This window comes from Marmota flaviventris, chromosome 19 (genome assembly GCF_047511675.1).
Source record: "Marmota flaviventris isolate mMarFla1 chromosome 19, mMarFla1.hap1, whole genome shotgun sequence".
In the NCBI taxonomy this organism is placed as follows: Eukaryota; Metazoa; Chordata; class Mammalia; order Rodentia; family Sciuridae; genus Marmota; species Marmota flaviventris.
Genome location: NC_092516.1, coordinates 1,007,445 through 1,023,839, shown reverse-complemented (window position 1 = coordinate 1,023,839; position 16,395 = coordinate 1,007,445). Strand labels below are relative to the sequence as shown.

General features: G+C 58.7%; 1 protein-coding gene across 1 annotated transcript in view; it reads right to left on the bottom strand.

Annotated features, from left to right (window-relative positions):
- Positions 1-10,634: 10,634 nt before the first annotated feature.
- Positions 10,635-16,395, bottom strand: part of Tekt5 (tektin 5) — a 62,624-nt gene continuing 56,863 nt past the window's right edge. Inside the window, exon 8 of the mRNA XM_071605746.1 lies at positions 10,635-11,129. Coding sequence (XP_071461847.1) covers positions 10,635-11,129 — 495 coding nt within the window. The remainder of the gene's footprint in view (positions 11,130-16,395) is intronic.

Here is a 16,395-nt window from a genome sequence, read left to right as displayed (position 1 = left end):
CAGCCAGTGCTCCTGGCTCCGTGCCCCTGGGCCTCCTGCTGGTGGGGTGTGTCCTTCACAGGGAAGCACCTGCCCACACACCTGGACGCCTCCCCAGGACCAGGTGAAGGAAGGAGCAGACCCATTGCCCCTCCCTGTTTCCGAGTGCTCTTGGGAGCCTCCCTGTTCCCCTTATTTTCTCTTTAAATATGTTCCTGTCTCTCCAGTGAGACTGGAGGCAGAGACCTCCGAACACCACCTTGGATCCCCGCTCCGGATGTTTCGATAATAATAAGCTTGAAACCTCCACATAGTGGGGGGGAGATAAAAGTGTGTCGGATGGGGTTCTCGCCCCCAAACCTCAGCCCCTGTAGGAGCCGAGTGCGTCCCCATCCTAGTCAGAGCCGCATGGTGGACAGAGCCCATCCCCCTCCCCCTTGATCTTGAACCTGGCCATGTGACTCAGTTCCGCCACTCGGCCATGACACACACACACAAAGACGCGGAAGGCACTCGGGCGGTGGGCTGCTCTCTTGCACCATTGCCATTTCCATGAGCAGAATAGACAGCTGATAGCCACTGGTCCCCGGAAATGAAAGGCACAGACAGCAGAGCTCCACCGGCCTGTGGAAGGCCTGGCCTTGTGGGAAGCCCTGACCTGCAGAACCTCTGTCTGGGGCACAGAATTGCTCCTGCCGAGCTACAGACAGGTGAGTGGGAAGCACGTGCTTCTTGCTGTGTGCCCCCGAGGTTTCATGGCTGTTTGTTACACAGCCATAGCTGACTGATAGAAGGGTCACCTTACTTGGAGACAGTGCATTTGAAGGTGTGGAGGGCCATGGAGAAGGCTGGGGCTGGGGGGGGTTGGCTTAGGTTTGGGGAAAGAAGATAATTGAGGGTGCAGAGATCTCTGTGTGCTTCTGTCTAGCACCTGTCAGAGTTCTGCCACTTTGGCCTAGCTGATCCTGTTCGCTTTTCTTACGTTTCTGTTCTCAGAAGAAATGATGGAGTCATCCAAGCCTGGGGGCAAGTCTGATCACCAGCCTGAAGACAGCCTAACAAATCTCCAAGTTGTAGCAGGATAAGTCCCGGGGAGACAGTGTGGGTTCTTGTCAAGAAGGGTGGGGAGGGGCTGGGCTGGGGCTCCGCAGTAGCATACTCGCCTGGCATGTGTGAGGCACTGGGTTCGATTCTCAGCACCACATAGAAAGACATAAATAAAATAAGTGTCTCTCAACAACTAAAAACATATTTAAAAAAGAAGGATGGAGAAGTAAAGAAAATATGATTAAAGTCTGTAGGTCATCCTGGGCACGGATCAAATATGAATGCCACCCAACCTCATGTCCGTGGTCAGTGACTCCTGACGGGCACCGGGGGTCTACTGACTTCCATTCAAGGACCGTTTCCTTTGCTAACAGTCTGGGGAGGGGCTGGTGTGGTGGCCTGCCTCCTGTACTCATGCCCTTGTGAAGTCTGCATTCCCTTGGGAAGGACCGAACAACTAGGGGCTGCACCTAACACCTTGCTTTAATGAGCAGACTGAAGTTATGAGATATCACCTTCGTAGTGATGCTCCACAGCAGGGTGACTCTGTGACTTTGGGGTCACTGCCCGACTCTCTGTAGCCTTGTAGGATTGCGTGTTTGCATGGAGCATCTGCCTTGTGAGAGAACCATGTGATACAGAGTCAAGGGTCACTCCAGCCAGCACCACCAGGAGCTGCAGCCTTCAGCCCGACAGCCTGCTCCACCACTGTGCCAACACCAGCGAGCCAGGGGAGCTCGAAGCAGGTCCTTCCCCGGCGGAGCCTTCGGATGAGACCCCAGCTCTGGCCAACACCTTGACCAGAGCCTGTGGGAAACCCGAGGCAAGGGCCCTGCTAAGCCGTGCCTAGACTTCTGCCCACAGAAGCTGTGAGACAGTAAGTGTGAGCTGCTTTAAGCTGCTAAATCGTGGGGTCATTTGTGACGCAGCAGTAGATAGCTAACATGCAAACTTAGGGTCAACCTGAGTGCCTTAAATGGGGGGGGCAGGTTCTAGCTGTAGCCTCGGGGCTGGGTTATCTGTGGTAGAAAGTGGTCCCCACATCTGGTGGCTTACAAGTGCTGACACATCTTGCTCCTGGTGTACGTGGACTGTGGGCTGATGGGACCGTGTGCCTGTAGCCTCTTTATTCCAGGACACAGGCTGATGGAGCAGTCTCTATCTGGAGTGTTCCTGGCCTCAGGGAAGAGGGAGGCTGATGGTGACCAGTCACCCGTTAGTCAAAGCTTCTGCACGCTCACGTTTCAGGGGCAAAGCCAGCCATGAGACCAAGAACGAGGCTCTCCCCTAGCCCTGTAATCCTGGCCCAGGGTCCACCTCCCAGGATCCAGCACCGTCTGGGGTGGGCCCACAACCTGGCGCTCCTGGGGGTAGGGTAAGGAACTCCCGAAGGCCTCCCAGCCCCTGGCTCTTGGCCCCTCTTCCAGACACACATGCAGCAGGACCCCCGATGAGGCTCCTGGGAGACCCAGGTGTGGAAGCTGCAGGAAGCCCAGCACTGGGCCAAGCTCCCTTCCAGCCGCCCCGGCCAGCCGCGAAGCGCGGCTCAGCTGGCTGCCCATGGCCCCAGGAGAGACCCTCGGGCAGCCCCTGAGTCTCTGTCGCGTGGGAAAGGGAAATCTGCGCCCCCAGAGCAGGGCCTGAGGAAGGGGCTCTCCTGGGGCCACTTCCTGCACAGAGCGGGTTGGGGCGGGACGGAGACCATGGTTTCCAGCCACACGAGAAACCCTGGCCACCCCGGCTCACACCTGGTCCCTGGCTTCCTTCCCTGAGTCAGGACGGAGCCGTAGTTTAGGGTCCGACTCTTCTGCCTCCTCTCATCACTGATAGAATGGCCACCCACAACCGCGGCCAGGAAAGCTCTGCAGACAGGAGAAGGCCCCCACACAGCCGGTCCCCACCTGCGGCTGCCCGGGCTCCGCCAAGGATCCCGCTTTTCTCACTTTCTGTGTCCAGAAGCGCTTCCCGGGGCGGCTCCCCTGCCCCCACATGCACCCCGAGAACCCAGCACCCCACATGCACCCCGAGAACCCAGCACCCCAGAGCGCGAGGGCCTGCAGAAGAGTGCCCGACAGAGGTCCGCCAGTGGGGGAGGGGAAGGTGGCCCAGTGGCCCTGGGGTGGGACAGATTTGGAGGCTTGGTTTCAGCTATCAGTTGTCGCTTTTTCCATAAAGTCTAAGAATTCAGCCAAGAGAAGAGGGAGAAGAAGGAGGAGGAAGAGGAAGGATGATAACCGCATAAACATCGTTCCCTTGACTCAGGACAGAAGTCGAACTGAATTCCCAGGCCCCTGGAGAGACCGCCCGGATTCTGTCGGGCTCCTCCTTGTCCTCTAAGGCCATCTGTGTAACAGAGTCACGGCACCTGAAGAGGAGAGACACGGGGCAGGTCCAGGGAGCGTGTGGCCTGGGAGCGTGTGGCCTTGGGGACCCTGAACTTCTGGCCTCTCACCGCTGGTTCCCGGTCTCATCGGACCGAGGGCACCGCAGAGCCGAGCCCCAGGCGCTCCCCGTTGGAATGTTCCTGAAAGACGGTCAGAAGGCAAACAGGAAGTGGGGGGTCTGCCCTCCTCCTCCAGCCTCACCACCACCCAAACATGGGGACCGCGGGTGGCTCACAGGAGGAGGGCCTCAGGTGTCCCCCAGCACGGCCAGGAGGGCGGAGGCCGCTTTTAGAGCAACGCAGCACTGAGAAACGCGGAGTAGGAGGGGTGGGGGCGAGCGTCCCTGTGGTTGGTAATGTCCCCAGGGTGGGTCCCTGGTGCCCGGGATCTGGGCTCTATCATAAATACTCTACCTGCAGCCTATGAGGCCGTCCTTTGTACTTCTCTAAATATTTTTGATTTTTCATAACAAAATCCTCCCCTTCCTTCCTTTGTGCCAAACAATTGCTCAGGAAAATGATATTTTTCCGATCCCTCACTTAAGGCACACTGAGTGTGGGTCTCCTGTGAGCCATCCGCTGCGGCTCTGAGGCAGGGAACCAACTTGTCCCAACCTCTTAATCTCATGGAACTTACTAACGAACCCTGTTCTACTTGTTATCCTGCTTGACACAGGTAGGTGTTGTGTTTTTCTTTCCGAGATTCCTGGGTATCTGTGTGGGTGAGTTGTCTCTCAGGCTAAAAGGCCACGGAAATAGCCCCTCACACAAGCGACCTCTGGGCCAACTGGGCAAATCCAGCCTCAGAACTCAGCCTGACTCGCGAGTCTGTACAAATCTTTGGGTCTGAGGAGGTAAGGACACTGCCCTTTCCCATGGGAGCCCACCCATGACCCCACAGTTCAAGATTCCAAGATTAACGGAGAGGACCTAGAATTTCTTTTGCATTTATTTATTTATTTCTGGTGGGGAGTGAACTCAGGGGCACTTAACCGCTGAGCGTGCCACATCCCCAGCCTTTTTTTTACTTTATTTAGAGACAGGTTCTCACCGAGTTGCTGAGTTGCTGAGGCTGGTTTCAACTTGTGATCCTCCTGCCTCAGCCTTCCCAGCCACGGGATTATAGGCATGAGCCACCAGAGCAGGCTGAGACCTAGAAATTCTTGACCATTCCTATGCTTCCAGGCAGAGGTATTTAAGCCACTCTGACCAAACTAGACTCCCTTTGACAGTCTGGAATTCCATCCCCAGGTGACATTAAAATCCTTCTGCACACAGCCATGTTTGTTTGCTCTTGCCCATTCCTCCCTGTTCGTTTTTCCCTGACAGATTGGTGTCCCGGAAGAGACAGGCTTGGCCTCCAGATTCTGGCTTCTGCCCCCAGCAGCCCACACAGAATAGGAATTCACTTTTCTTCCTTAACACTTGCATTAGTCTTTTGTTGTTGTTGTTGTTACTGTCATGAAATACTTGAGGCCAGGTAACTTACGAAGAAAAGAGGTCTCAAAACCAGAAAGGAAGAAAGGCAGGAAGGGAGGGAGAAACAAGGTTTTTTCTTTAAGCTCCCAGGGCAGGGCATGGTGCCAGTATCAGCTCAGCTCTGGCAAAGGCCCCATGAAGCCAGAGTGTGGGAAGGAGCCTGGCTCAGTTCTTTTATAACAACCTTCTCATAGAAACTAACTGGGGTCCCATGAGCACTGACCTATCCCTTCCCAGGCAGCACCCCTATGGCCTTCCATTAGGCTCCCCCCAAAGGTTCCACCATCATCTAACATGGCCACACTGGGGACCAAGCTTCCAACACACCAGCTCCGGGGTGACAAGCCACATGAGACCACGGTGACCCTGTTGCCACTCTGCAGTGTATCTGTTAGGCTCTTCGTGTATACACCTCTCACTCCGTGCCTGTCTTCCCTAACAGAACCCAGCTTCCTGGCAGCAGAGGCTGGGTCTAGCAGCGTCTGACGCACAGTAGGTGATTTATCAGGGTCCCCCTCGTCTCCACAGTGCTTTATGAAACAGGGAAAGGTTCTCTCTCAAAGCCAGGGTTAGAGATGGCTCCCTCCGGACACGTGGCCTGTGCAAATAAAGAGAGAAGGCCACAACCCCAAGCCAGGCTCATGGCTTAGGGAGCAGTCCGTGGGCGGACGTCACCCCTGACCCTTGGCTGGGACCCCGGGTGCCATGCCCAAACTAGCAACCGGGCGCAGGGATATTGGAATCAATAAATAGTGGGTGATTGGTTGATTGGCTGATTGAACGGAGGCCCTGGGAGATGTGGGAGGTGCTCAACATGTCTGCCAATTCTTTGGCACTCGGTCCGTGGAGAGGTTCACAGGCATCAGTCGGCGTCCGGTCAACCAACGGAGTAAGGAGGAGGTGACGTGTGGCTTCCAAGCCAGGTCATGAAGGACCCCGCGGCTCAACTGAGGTCCCCGAGGGCCTGCTCCTGAGCACTGACTGGCACCGAGCAGAGAAGAGCCAGCTCCTGCCTCGCGGGTTTAGGGCTGGTGGGTGGCGGCCATTGGGCCGGCCGTCCCTGCTCCCTAAGGCAGCGCCCTCAGGTGAGGGTGCTGTGAATGGCCCAGTGGGACAGCAGCACACAGAACCGTCCCAGGGCGCCCGGACGGGCAGCCCCCTAACAGAATGAACTAAATAATCCCTCCACTAAACATGAATGCACTGGGTGACCACGTGCTGGGAAGGAAGGGGCACCTCGCGGTCTGGGGGCCTGCAGTGGGGGCACTGGCTCCCCCAGGACATCAGGGAGGGCTTCCCTGAGGAGGTGGTGCTAGAGCTTGGGCCTGACGCCTGGCGGGAAAGTAGGAGTCGGCCTGGCAAAGGGGGGAGAAGAGGGACGGGAAGAGGGGCCCGGGTGACGCCGTGGGTGGGAGCAGGGGGCAGGAGGTCTGAGGACGCCCGGCGGCTAGACGGGCCGAGCCGGGATGAGACTCGGACCATGGTCAAGTGAAGAAAAGGGGGACCTCGTTCCGGGAGTGATGGGTATCCCAGAAGGCTCCCTTTGCCAATCGTCAAGGTCCGATGGCTGCGTGGGGGGATCTGGGGTGGGCACAGTGGGCTGAGCCAGAGAAACAAGGAGTCAGGGAGGGTAGGGGTTGGAGTCCAGATGGCACTCGCATTTTAGGAGGATGCTAGAAGGAGGACCAAAGGGATTCGGAGGCCCTGGGGTGGGGGACGTCCAGAGAAAAGACCTACTTACAGGAGTCTGGAGAGCCCGGGGTCAGATGAAGTGGGCACCTGTCGGGGCCAGATGTGGAGGGCTGGTGTGGCCCCGGGCAGGTCTGCTGATGCGGATGTTTCTTAGAAGCAGAAGCTGAGGGGGGACTGGACCCTGGAGACCCGGGCCTCCATTCAGGCCATAAAGATGGTTTTCTGGGCGACTGTGGGCTGCATTTTGATAATGGACAGTCGGTCAGAAGAGCATCCGGGGGACAGGAGGTTCCCGGAACACCTGGTCATGTGCGGAGCAGCGTGAACGTCCTCGGCCTCTCTGGCTTCCAGAGGGAGGCTCCTGCTGCTATGATCAAAGGAGACATAATGGAGCTCACCCAAAAGGAAATGAAAACTACGGAGACGGAGGAGGAAGCAAATGTAGGCGCTTCTGCACCCGTAAATGAACCCGCTGTCACCTGGAGTCCACTCCCGAAGGCGCTCCTAGAGTAGGTCTGGGGTGCAGCCCAGAAATCTGCGTATCTAGAAAGCTCTGCTCCCCGGCAAAGTGGTTGTGAAGTGGGGGGACAGACACATGTTGAGAAACTCTGCTTTAGTCCTCTAGGAAAGTGTGACTGGGAACACATCAAGGTGGAACGTGCTGACCCCAGGCGGAACGGTGACCTGGCACCTGGTAGGGTCCCTTGGCCAATAGAGGACCACCCAAGGCTCACAAGGGACCCCGGGGGGTATCATTAGCTGGTAAAGCTCCCTAGACCTCTGGTTGCATCTATCAGGTGCCAGAGAGGACCTTGGTAAGTCCTTGGGTGCAGAGGGGACGGAGCTGTCACTGAGACAGTACAAAGCTCACCTACCAGAGCAGCCAGGCCAAGTGTGCCAACTGGGTGTGCGTGGAGCACGGGGCTTGGAGAGGGAGGTAAGGGATGGCATCTGCAGCCCTGCGACAGCCCCTCCGCCTCCCGGGAGAGACCCTGGGCAGACAGCTCGGCCCAGCTGTGCTGAGTCCCGGGTCTGACAGACGGGTCCTCGGGGCCTGCCACCCTGGGGGCTGGGGCTGTGCAGCTCTGTTCTGGAGCCGCTTGGTTCAATGCTCCTTGCAGTTTCCCCTCCTCCTTCGTCAACCCTTTTTGGGTTTCTGTGACCCCTCCCTCACTTCTGAAGAGCTTGAAGCCTCTCCCCAGGCACTGAGCAATGGGAAAGGAGACCCTGGGTGTTGGGGCGGAGGATCGGCAGGACAAACTTCCTCTAGGTCATTGCTACTCAAAGTGTGGTGCACGGCCCAACAGCCTCGGCATCTCTGGAAACTCGTGAAAATGCAGATTCCCAGGCCCTGCCCAGACTTACTGAACCAGAATCTGCATTTTAACAAAATCACCAGGTGACCCACCTGCCACCACTGCACTCATTCCTCCGTTCAGCCATCGAGAGCCTCCAGCCCGGCTCCGGGTTAACGCTGGGGCACCGTGATGGACGACGTGGTCCTTGTTCCATAGCAGGGGGCAGCCTGGTGAAGGAGCCAGGATAAATAAGTAAAAGAGCACACAGACACACAATCACAAGTCATGGCGACCACTACTCAGGGGCAGGGGAAAGGACAAAGGTGTAAAAACATCATACGATGACCGGCAGAGCAGGAGGGGGGTTCTTAGCAGACGGAATAGTTCAGGGTTTACGGGAAGGAGGGGACTTGAGATACCCATGGACGGCCTCTCAGGAGATGTGATTTTAAGCTTGGGAGATAGGGTCCTTGAAGACAGAGAAGATTCTAGAAGAGGCATCAGCGCAGGCTGTAAGACCCCTGCTGAAGAAGTCAGCGCCAAGCTCTCCAGAGAGTGGCTCCATCTCTTCCAAAGGCACCGGGGTCCCCTCTCCTGGCCCCAGTCAGCACAGCACAAAGGACGTCTGCCGAGGTCCCCCGGGCCCACTCCTCGCTCCACGGTTCCCTGAGTCTGTCGACGTCGGTCCTACAGCTGTGATCATCCCGAGAGCTGGAGAGTGAGACTGTGGGAAAGATCAAGACCCAGAGGCTCTGTTTCGTGTTTCCCGAGATGGCTTCTGAGCGCCCTCCCTTCCAAGCTTCTTACTCTCGTGCAGCTGCCCCGTCCTGCTGGTAACGTGGGGAGCCCAGCTTCTGCGAAATGGTCACCTGAGGTGGGTTCCCTATGGCTCTCCTCCCTGCTCACCACTCTGCCCCCGCCCGGAGCAGGAGGCCGTGGGCAGGGGGCCGTGGGCAGGGGGCCGTGGGCAGGAGCTGCAGACAGACAGGGAAGCTGGAGAGGTGAGAGAAGGGACCACGGTGTCCACAGCCAAGGCGCTCCCTGGGGAGGGCGAGAGAGCGCCTGGTAGAGATGAAGCTTGGGCCCCCCCCACCTCGCTGAGTCCTCCTCTCTGGGGAAGTGATGGGCGGAGCCCAGGAGACTGTGACAGGTGAGTTGAAGAAACACGATGGGGAAGGGTCAGGCCCAGAGGAGGGGCCTGGTCCACTCAAGGTCATGTGGCAGCTCAGGGGCCAGCACAGGGTGAGAACCAAGCACTTTTCCTGATTCCCAACAGATTGCCCCTTATTCTGGTTGGTTTCGACTTTAAAAACAACAACAACAACAACAAAAAAAAACGAATTTTTAAATGTTGTGCAGAATAAAATATGATCAGATCTAAGGAGGGGGTGGTTGGCACGAAGCAGGGCTACGTTGATAGCTGTCAAGTGAGGGAGAACCCTGACTGTCTCCTCTCCAGGGAGAGCCGCGGGGCTCTGTGCAGGGGCTGGTCCAGGGGCTGGTCAGGCAGCAGCCTCCAGATAGGACTGAAACAATGGTTTCGCTTGGTCATATTTATTTTTGCAGCTTCCTCCCATTCAGACAAGCATTCTGGCTTTCTGTGCGGTGCTCGGAGTTTCACTTTAGGGCTGGACCGTGGCTCAGTGGTAGAATATGGGCTCAACACGCCCCTGGGTTCCACCCCAGCCTCCCTTCCCTCAAAAATGGGGGGAAATCCATTTTAATATAAATTTAAGTTAGAAACTCATGTTTTTTTTCCCCCTTCTTCCTTCCAATGAAGTGAAATTAAGGGTCAGCCATCTTTTTCTGTAAGGAGCCGGGGAGCAAGTACCTTTAGCCCTGCGGCTGCTCAGCTTGGACCAGGGTGGCCTGTAAATGCGCGTGGGGCTGTGTTCCCATAATGCTTCCCTGCAAGAACAGTCTTGGGATCAAGGTCAGCCTGAAGGTCACACAGTTAAACAACCTCTGAAAGGATATCATAGGTCCGAGACACCAAGAGACACAGCCTGGAGGATCCCGTCCCGACCCTACTCTAGGACAAACCTCGGGGACAGACAACGTGGACGGTGGACTTAGGCCTCTTGGGCACAGCCACAGACCTCCTGGCACATCTGCTAATGCTGTCCCTTGCAGACAACAAAGAGTCCCCAAGGCAAAGGGTCCCCAAGGAAATTTGCTCAGGGGCTTTGATCCCCTCCTTCCTCTGTGTCCCACACCAACTGGCAGATGCCCCCAGGGCCTCAGCAAGTCCCCTTGTGCCCCATCCATCTGCCTGCTACACCACCACCCCAGGCTCCACAAGGACTGACTTCTCAGGTCGCCACTGGTTAAAACGTGAATGTTCCCAGGTGGGGACCCCATTAGTCCTTCTCTCAGTAGCTAGAGCCAGCCTTTGACATCTTCGCTGGAGCCGCCGCCCGCCAGCCTTCCAGTCAAGGGCCGGCCAGGGAGGGACCAAGGCTGTACTTTCTGGGAAAGTGGAACTTAGCTGGGTGAGCGGGGGAAGTAGGAAGAGTCCTGGGCTGAGTCTGTCCTCACCTTCCCCCAGCTCCTCGCCCTGTGCTGATCAGTGAGCACCTACTAAGTGCTGAAGACCTCACGGGAAGCAGACGCTGTGATCTCCAGTTGACAGCTCAGGGAACTGAGGATCAGCTAATTAAGCAGGTGGCCAGAGCCAGACTCTAGGGTCTGAGGGCTCCTCCTCCTTAATGACCACCCCCAACTCGCTGCTCCGCCCTGGAGGCTCTCTCCTGGCCTCATCCACTGATCTCAGCCCCAGCCCTGGGCTCCGGGCTGTGCCTTTCCAGCCCCAGAGTGCGCCCCACCTCCACCACGAAGGGTGGCGCCCCTGGGAGCCCAGCTCGGGTGCCCGCGCCCGCCCCTCCCTGGTCCTGGAGAGGTGCGGGGCCTCGACGTCTCCTGGGCTGGCGGCTCACCCGGGTCAGCGCTGATGGGCTGCAGACAGGGTGGAAGGCCAGGTCCCCCAGGAGGGCCTCCCGTCGCGGGGGGCGGGGTGTCGCCGTTCCCAGGCTGGCACGCTCACCGCCCACGCCCAGCACTCGCCCGACCCGTCGGACCACACCACCCACATGCCAGCTGGGACCGTTCCGACGGGCAGCCGCAGGCCCCGGCTCGTCCGCGCCGTCCAGATGCGCTCCGCCCCTCCCGCTGCCAGGGCCCCAGGCCTGCAGAGGCAGCTCCCACCCCCGTGGGGGTCTCCCACGGAAGAGAGGCCAGGCCTGTCCGGGATGCTGGGGGAGGGGAGGGAGGGGCGCTTCACAGTGGGCTCCCTCCCTGCGCTGGTCACAGGGTTCTCAGCCCCGAAGCCCAGGTTCCTGACCAGCATCTGGGCTCCGAGAAGTTGGTTCTGCCCCAGGGAAGGGAGGCCGCCGTGCACCTCCTCTCCTGTCCCTGGGCCTCACCCCGACATCTGGAGACAGGACAGAGCTCCCTCCCTGCGGTGCCCCCCCCCCCAGGAGGACCATCTGCGGCTGGCGCACCCCGTCATCCCATTGGTCCATTCAGACTAATTTTTTTGTTTTTTTGTGTTTAGCACCAGCCAAGTGCCAGGGGCTCTGCTTGGCCCAGGGAGGCAGTGAGGCGGGACACCCCGAGAAGGGCTCTGTGGAGGCCTCTGTCACTCACAGGGAGATGGACAAAAAGAACCGTAGAAAATAAGTTGGCAAAATACCTAGAGGGGGCAACGCGTAGCTGCAAAGAAAGTGCAGCTGGAGGGTGAGGTAAACCCTGACCTGCCCAGGGCTCCACGGGCAGCAGGAAGGCTCTCCCTGACGGAAGCTGTGATGACAAGAAGGAGGCACCGTGGGAAGAGGGGTCTAGAGTTACATGCTCCACGAGGAAGAAACAGCAAGTGCAAATGTCCTGGGGTGAGAACAGGCTGGCCTGCTGAGGGGTGGAAGGTGGCTGGACTGTGGAGTGGTGGAGTGGAAGGGAGTGAGGTGAGCAGGCGAGGCAGGGGCAGGCGGAGCCCTCTGAGGCCCACAAGTGCCGCTGGGGCCCCCAGCCCTGAGCTATGGCGCCTGGCAGGCCGTGGAGGGACCCACAGGCTGGCTGCCTTCCCCCTCACCCTGGTTTCCTGGGGCTGCAGATGGTTTGGAGGGACTGTCTCATCAGCCTAGGTGGGTCACATGCTCCCCCATGGCCAGGGCAAGGCCCCTTGTTGGACCTCCCCCACACCCACATGGATGGCCAGGAAGAATGTGTGGCAGAGAAAGGGGACCAGATGTCCAGCCAGCTGTAGCCACAGCTGTGCGCGCCACATGGCTTGGTCTCCCTGGTCTGACCGTGACTCCAGTCCTGTCCCTGGGTCCGAGCCTCCCCTACCCCCCAACCTCTGTGACATGTCCCGGACTAGAGCCATAAATAGAATCATACACGGGACTATAGGAACGTGGTTTTTTTAGTTGGAGTTGGACACACACCTTTACTTCATTTATTTATTTCTATGTGGTGCTGAGGATGGAACCCAGGGCCTCGCGTGTGCTAGGCTCTACCGCTGAGCCCCAGCCCCAGCCCCAGGAACGTAATATTTTTTGACACCAGGGATGGAACACAGGGGTGCTCACCCACTGAGCACATACGCAGTCCCGCTTTAAAAACATATTTTTATTTAGAGACTTGGTCTCACTAGGTTGCTGAGGCTGGCTTTGAACTTGTGATCCTCCTGCCTCAGCCTCCTGAGCCACTGGGGTTACAGGTGGGCACCACCACCCTGGCCAGGAATCTGCATTCTTAATAGAATCATAAAGAGAAATGCTCGGGACCATCTTGCCCCTTGGAGATGGAGATGAGACGGTGACACTTTGGGGATGGATGGGACACTGAGTCTGGGGTGTGAGAAGAGGGGGCCTAGACCTGGGGCTTTGGATTTTCCCCACCGCGGAGTCTGCTGCTTCCCTAAAGATTCAGCGGGAACCCCTTGTCCCTCTGCCCCTGTCCTCAGCCTTATTGCCCCCATGCCGGTGCACCCACAATGTCCCCAGATGGACTTCTCTTCCTGGTGTGACCCAGCTGAGCAGTTGGCGTTCGGCCCCTGTTTCTCCGTAGACACACAGTACAGGCAGCCAGCTGGGCTCGGTCTTACGGGCTGTGTGACCTTGCCGGGCCTTGACCTCTCTGTGCCTTCATTTCTCATCTGTACAATGAGAGCACTCCTAGTGCTCAGCGCGGGGTCATTGCAGACGTGACTTCCCATAGAGAGAGCACTTAGGATCGTGCTGGAGTATGCCATTCGGGCTGGGGATGGGTCATTTCCAGGCCCTCCAGCGTCTGGCATGCACTTCAGGCTTTGAAGTGCTCTGTGGGTTTCTTCTGTCCATCTTCCAACACTTCCTGAGCATTGGCCAGGCCCGGGCACTCAGGGCGAACCTGGAGAGGCGCTCCCGGGGGCCCTACAGGGCGTGCAGCTTAGGGTCGGGGTCAGGGTCAGGGCCAGCTCACCTGCAGGGCTGTTTTATTCCTAGAAAGAAAGAAAACTCCTGACCGTCAGGTTCCCTGGACAGACAGCTCGAGCCCAAGCTGCCTGGCCTGGACTCCCCCCAGGAGGCCAGGAGCGACCGGCCCTCAGCCCTGCCGAGCCCTGTCCTCTGGCCCCCTTCCCACCTCCAGGGAGTGGCCAAGGCAGAAATCCGGCCCTGCCTGCCCCGGGGCTGCCCACCGCACTACAATCTGCTCCAAGGGGAAGCCTTTTGTTTGGAAGGAAATGGTGCAGAATGAGCGGTGGCCGTGGTGGCCCAGTGTGAACAGGGCTGGGGCCTGGCTTCCAGGGTCAAGCTGAGAGCCAGAGGCTGAGATCCCGGAGGAGTTAGGAGGCCCCCAGGCTGTGGCTGGAGGATTCGAGGATTGATTAGGCCGCTCTGCCTGGCCCCGGGAGCTTCCCAGAGTTTCTGGTTGGTGGCAGTTTGGGGACACCTTGGAGACACCCAGGGGCATGATCGTCTGCAACCCCAGCCCTTGGAAGTGGGCCCGTGATCCAGCTCTTGTCCGAGAGCCAGAAACAGGCACTTACAGGCTCAAAGGCTGTAACCCAGGCCTCTGGACCCTTTGGGACTCCCGGGGAAGGGCCACGGAAGGTCTTGGGGCTGACCCAGAACGTTGCACCCTCCCTCTCCCTCTGCTCCTTCACCTGGCATTTTCTTATCCCATCCCACCCTGTGACAGGAAGCAGGGAATCGGAATCCACCTGGGATCTTTTGAGAGCTGCAGTGACCAGGACCCCACCTCTGGCAATTCAGTGGGGCCCTGGAGAGGGGCCCTGGTCCAAGTCCTTAGGGGGAAACCTCCCCAGGGACCCTCAGGTGCAGCCAGGGCTGAGCCCTGCTGCCTCACGGAGGCTCCAGCCTGGGTTTTGCTCCCGCGGTGGCCCTGTCACCTGGGGAGACGGTGATAAACCCGTCTGGGCCCTGCCCTGGACCGTGAAGCCTGGGCCCTGAGGTGGGGCCTGGGCACGGTATTTTTTAAAAGCTGCCCATGGTGATTCTCAAGGGCGTTCAAGGTTGAGCAGCCCTCAAAGTGCCATCTCCCAGGTGTACAAGTAGGGAAACTGAGGCCCAGGGAAAGGCGGTGGCTTGTCCAGGTCCTGTGGCCAGCTAGTGGGCAAAGCAGAGCCCAAAGCCAAGACCCAGAACCCCAAGCAGGCTCAGCTCTGGAAAGGAGGCGTCGATGAAGTCACCGTGCACGTCTGGGGGACAGCGGCCTACCGCGGCCGGCAGGATGGTAAGAACGACCTGCGACTCACCTGTGCCATCCCCCCCAGCAGGGTGGGACCTGAGGCCTGTCACTCCAGCGATTGGAGCCTCCCCCGGCAAAAATGATTGGACAGTGGACGGTGAGTTCACTAAAAGGGGGTGGATCTAACCGCGCCTCCCGCCCCCTTAGAAGTAGGGGAGTGAATGGGCCAGAGCCCGGGGTGCTCGGAGGGGAGGCCATTTGGGAGCCGAGGGTCACAGGACATAGCTTGGCAGTCAGGAGGCAGGACCTCAAGAGATGGGTTGTAGGGCAAGGTTGATGACCGCATGGAGCAGCCCTGACCGCACCGAGGGCAGTGGGGAGCGCAGGGCGGTGGGGAGCCTCCTGACCACAGAAACAAACCCCCGAGGCTGATTAGCTGGACTCCACCGCCTGCCCCTCAGGGGAAAGGGATAAACACACACGGTTTATATGGCAATTTTTAAAAATAAAGACTTGTTTTTAGAGCAGAGGGTCTTTGCTGGCTGGTGGCAGAAGGAGAAGTCGGGGACCACTCACACTGGAGTCCCCGCGATTTGAGACACAGGCAGGAGCCAGGGGTTCAAGGCCAGCCTGGGCAACATAGTAGGACCCCGTTGCAAAAGAGAGGGGCAGAGAGAGCTCACTGAGCAGGACCCTCCCTGGTGACTTTGAAGGCGGAAGGAGCCACTGGAGAAGACACTCAGGAGAATTCCAGGAACAGAGGCGCCCCGACAGCCAGCCAGGAAATGGGGTCCTCGGACCAACGGGGACAGGTAACAGGGCTCTGCCGGCAATCTGAATTTGGGAACAGGTTCTCCCCAGAGCCCCGGGGTAAGAGGCCAGCCCAGTGACATCGTGATGAGCCTTGTGAGACCAGGCAGAGATCTGAGGTCACCCCTGCCTGGACTTCTGGCCTGCGGGGCTGGGAGCTGATGAGCCAGGTGTTTTGTGCTGAGTTTGTGGGGACACGGTACCCCTCACCTGCTCCAGACAAGAGAGCCGCAGAGCCCTGACCTTGGACCTCAAGACCAGAGAGCACCTGGCCAAGGAGAGGAGTGCAGGCTAGTGGGGCCAGGTTAATGACCAGATAGCCCCAGAGAGGCTTCCCCAAGGGGCACCGTGCCCACCCACCCCTCCTTGTTCAAAGCCCCCAGAGATGCTCCGTGTCCCGCCTGCAGTGGCTCCGCTGACCCGTGGGCCCTGCACGGCTGTATCCTGCTGTATTTCCCACAGTGCTCCGGCCTCCTCCATCTGCCTCGGTCACTCCCAAGTTCCCTGCTTCCTCCCCTCCGCTGCCAAGTCGGTCTGGAGCCCAGGACAGCACGTGGGCCAAACCTGCAGGTCTGGAAGGGAGTCACTGCCGTGAGGCCCCAAGGAGAACAGACGCTGCTGGCCTCGAGCCCCGGAGCGAGCTGCCTCCTGGGGCAGCCCCCCTGCACCCCCAGGCTCCCCAGGTCCCCCGAGGGACGCCTGGGACCACCAGACTTCAGCAGGACCACACCCACTCCCGTCCCCCCAGCTCTGGCAGGTCACCCGGTGCCTCAGGAGGTCTGAGCTCAGAGAGACAAAGGTAGCCGGGCATGGTGGCACATGCCCGCGGGAACCCCAGCCGTCAGCAGCAGAGGCAGAAAGACTGCAGACTCGGGCAGCCCCAGCAATTGAGCAATACCCCTAGTGAGACTCTGCCCCAAATCAAAAAGGCTTGGGGGTGTGGCCGGTGGTGGAGTGCCCAGGGCTCAATCCCCAGGACCAAAATAAAAGCAAAAACCAAAGATAGAGCTAAAGGGA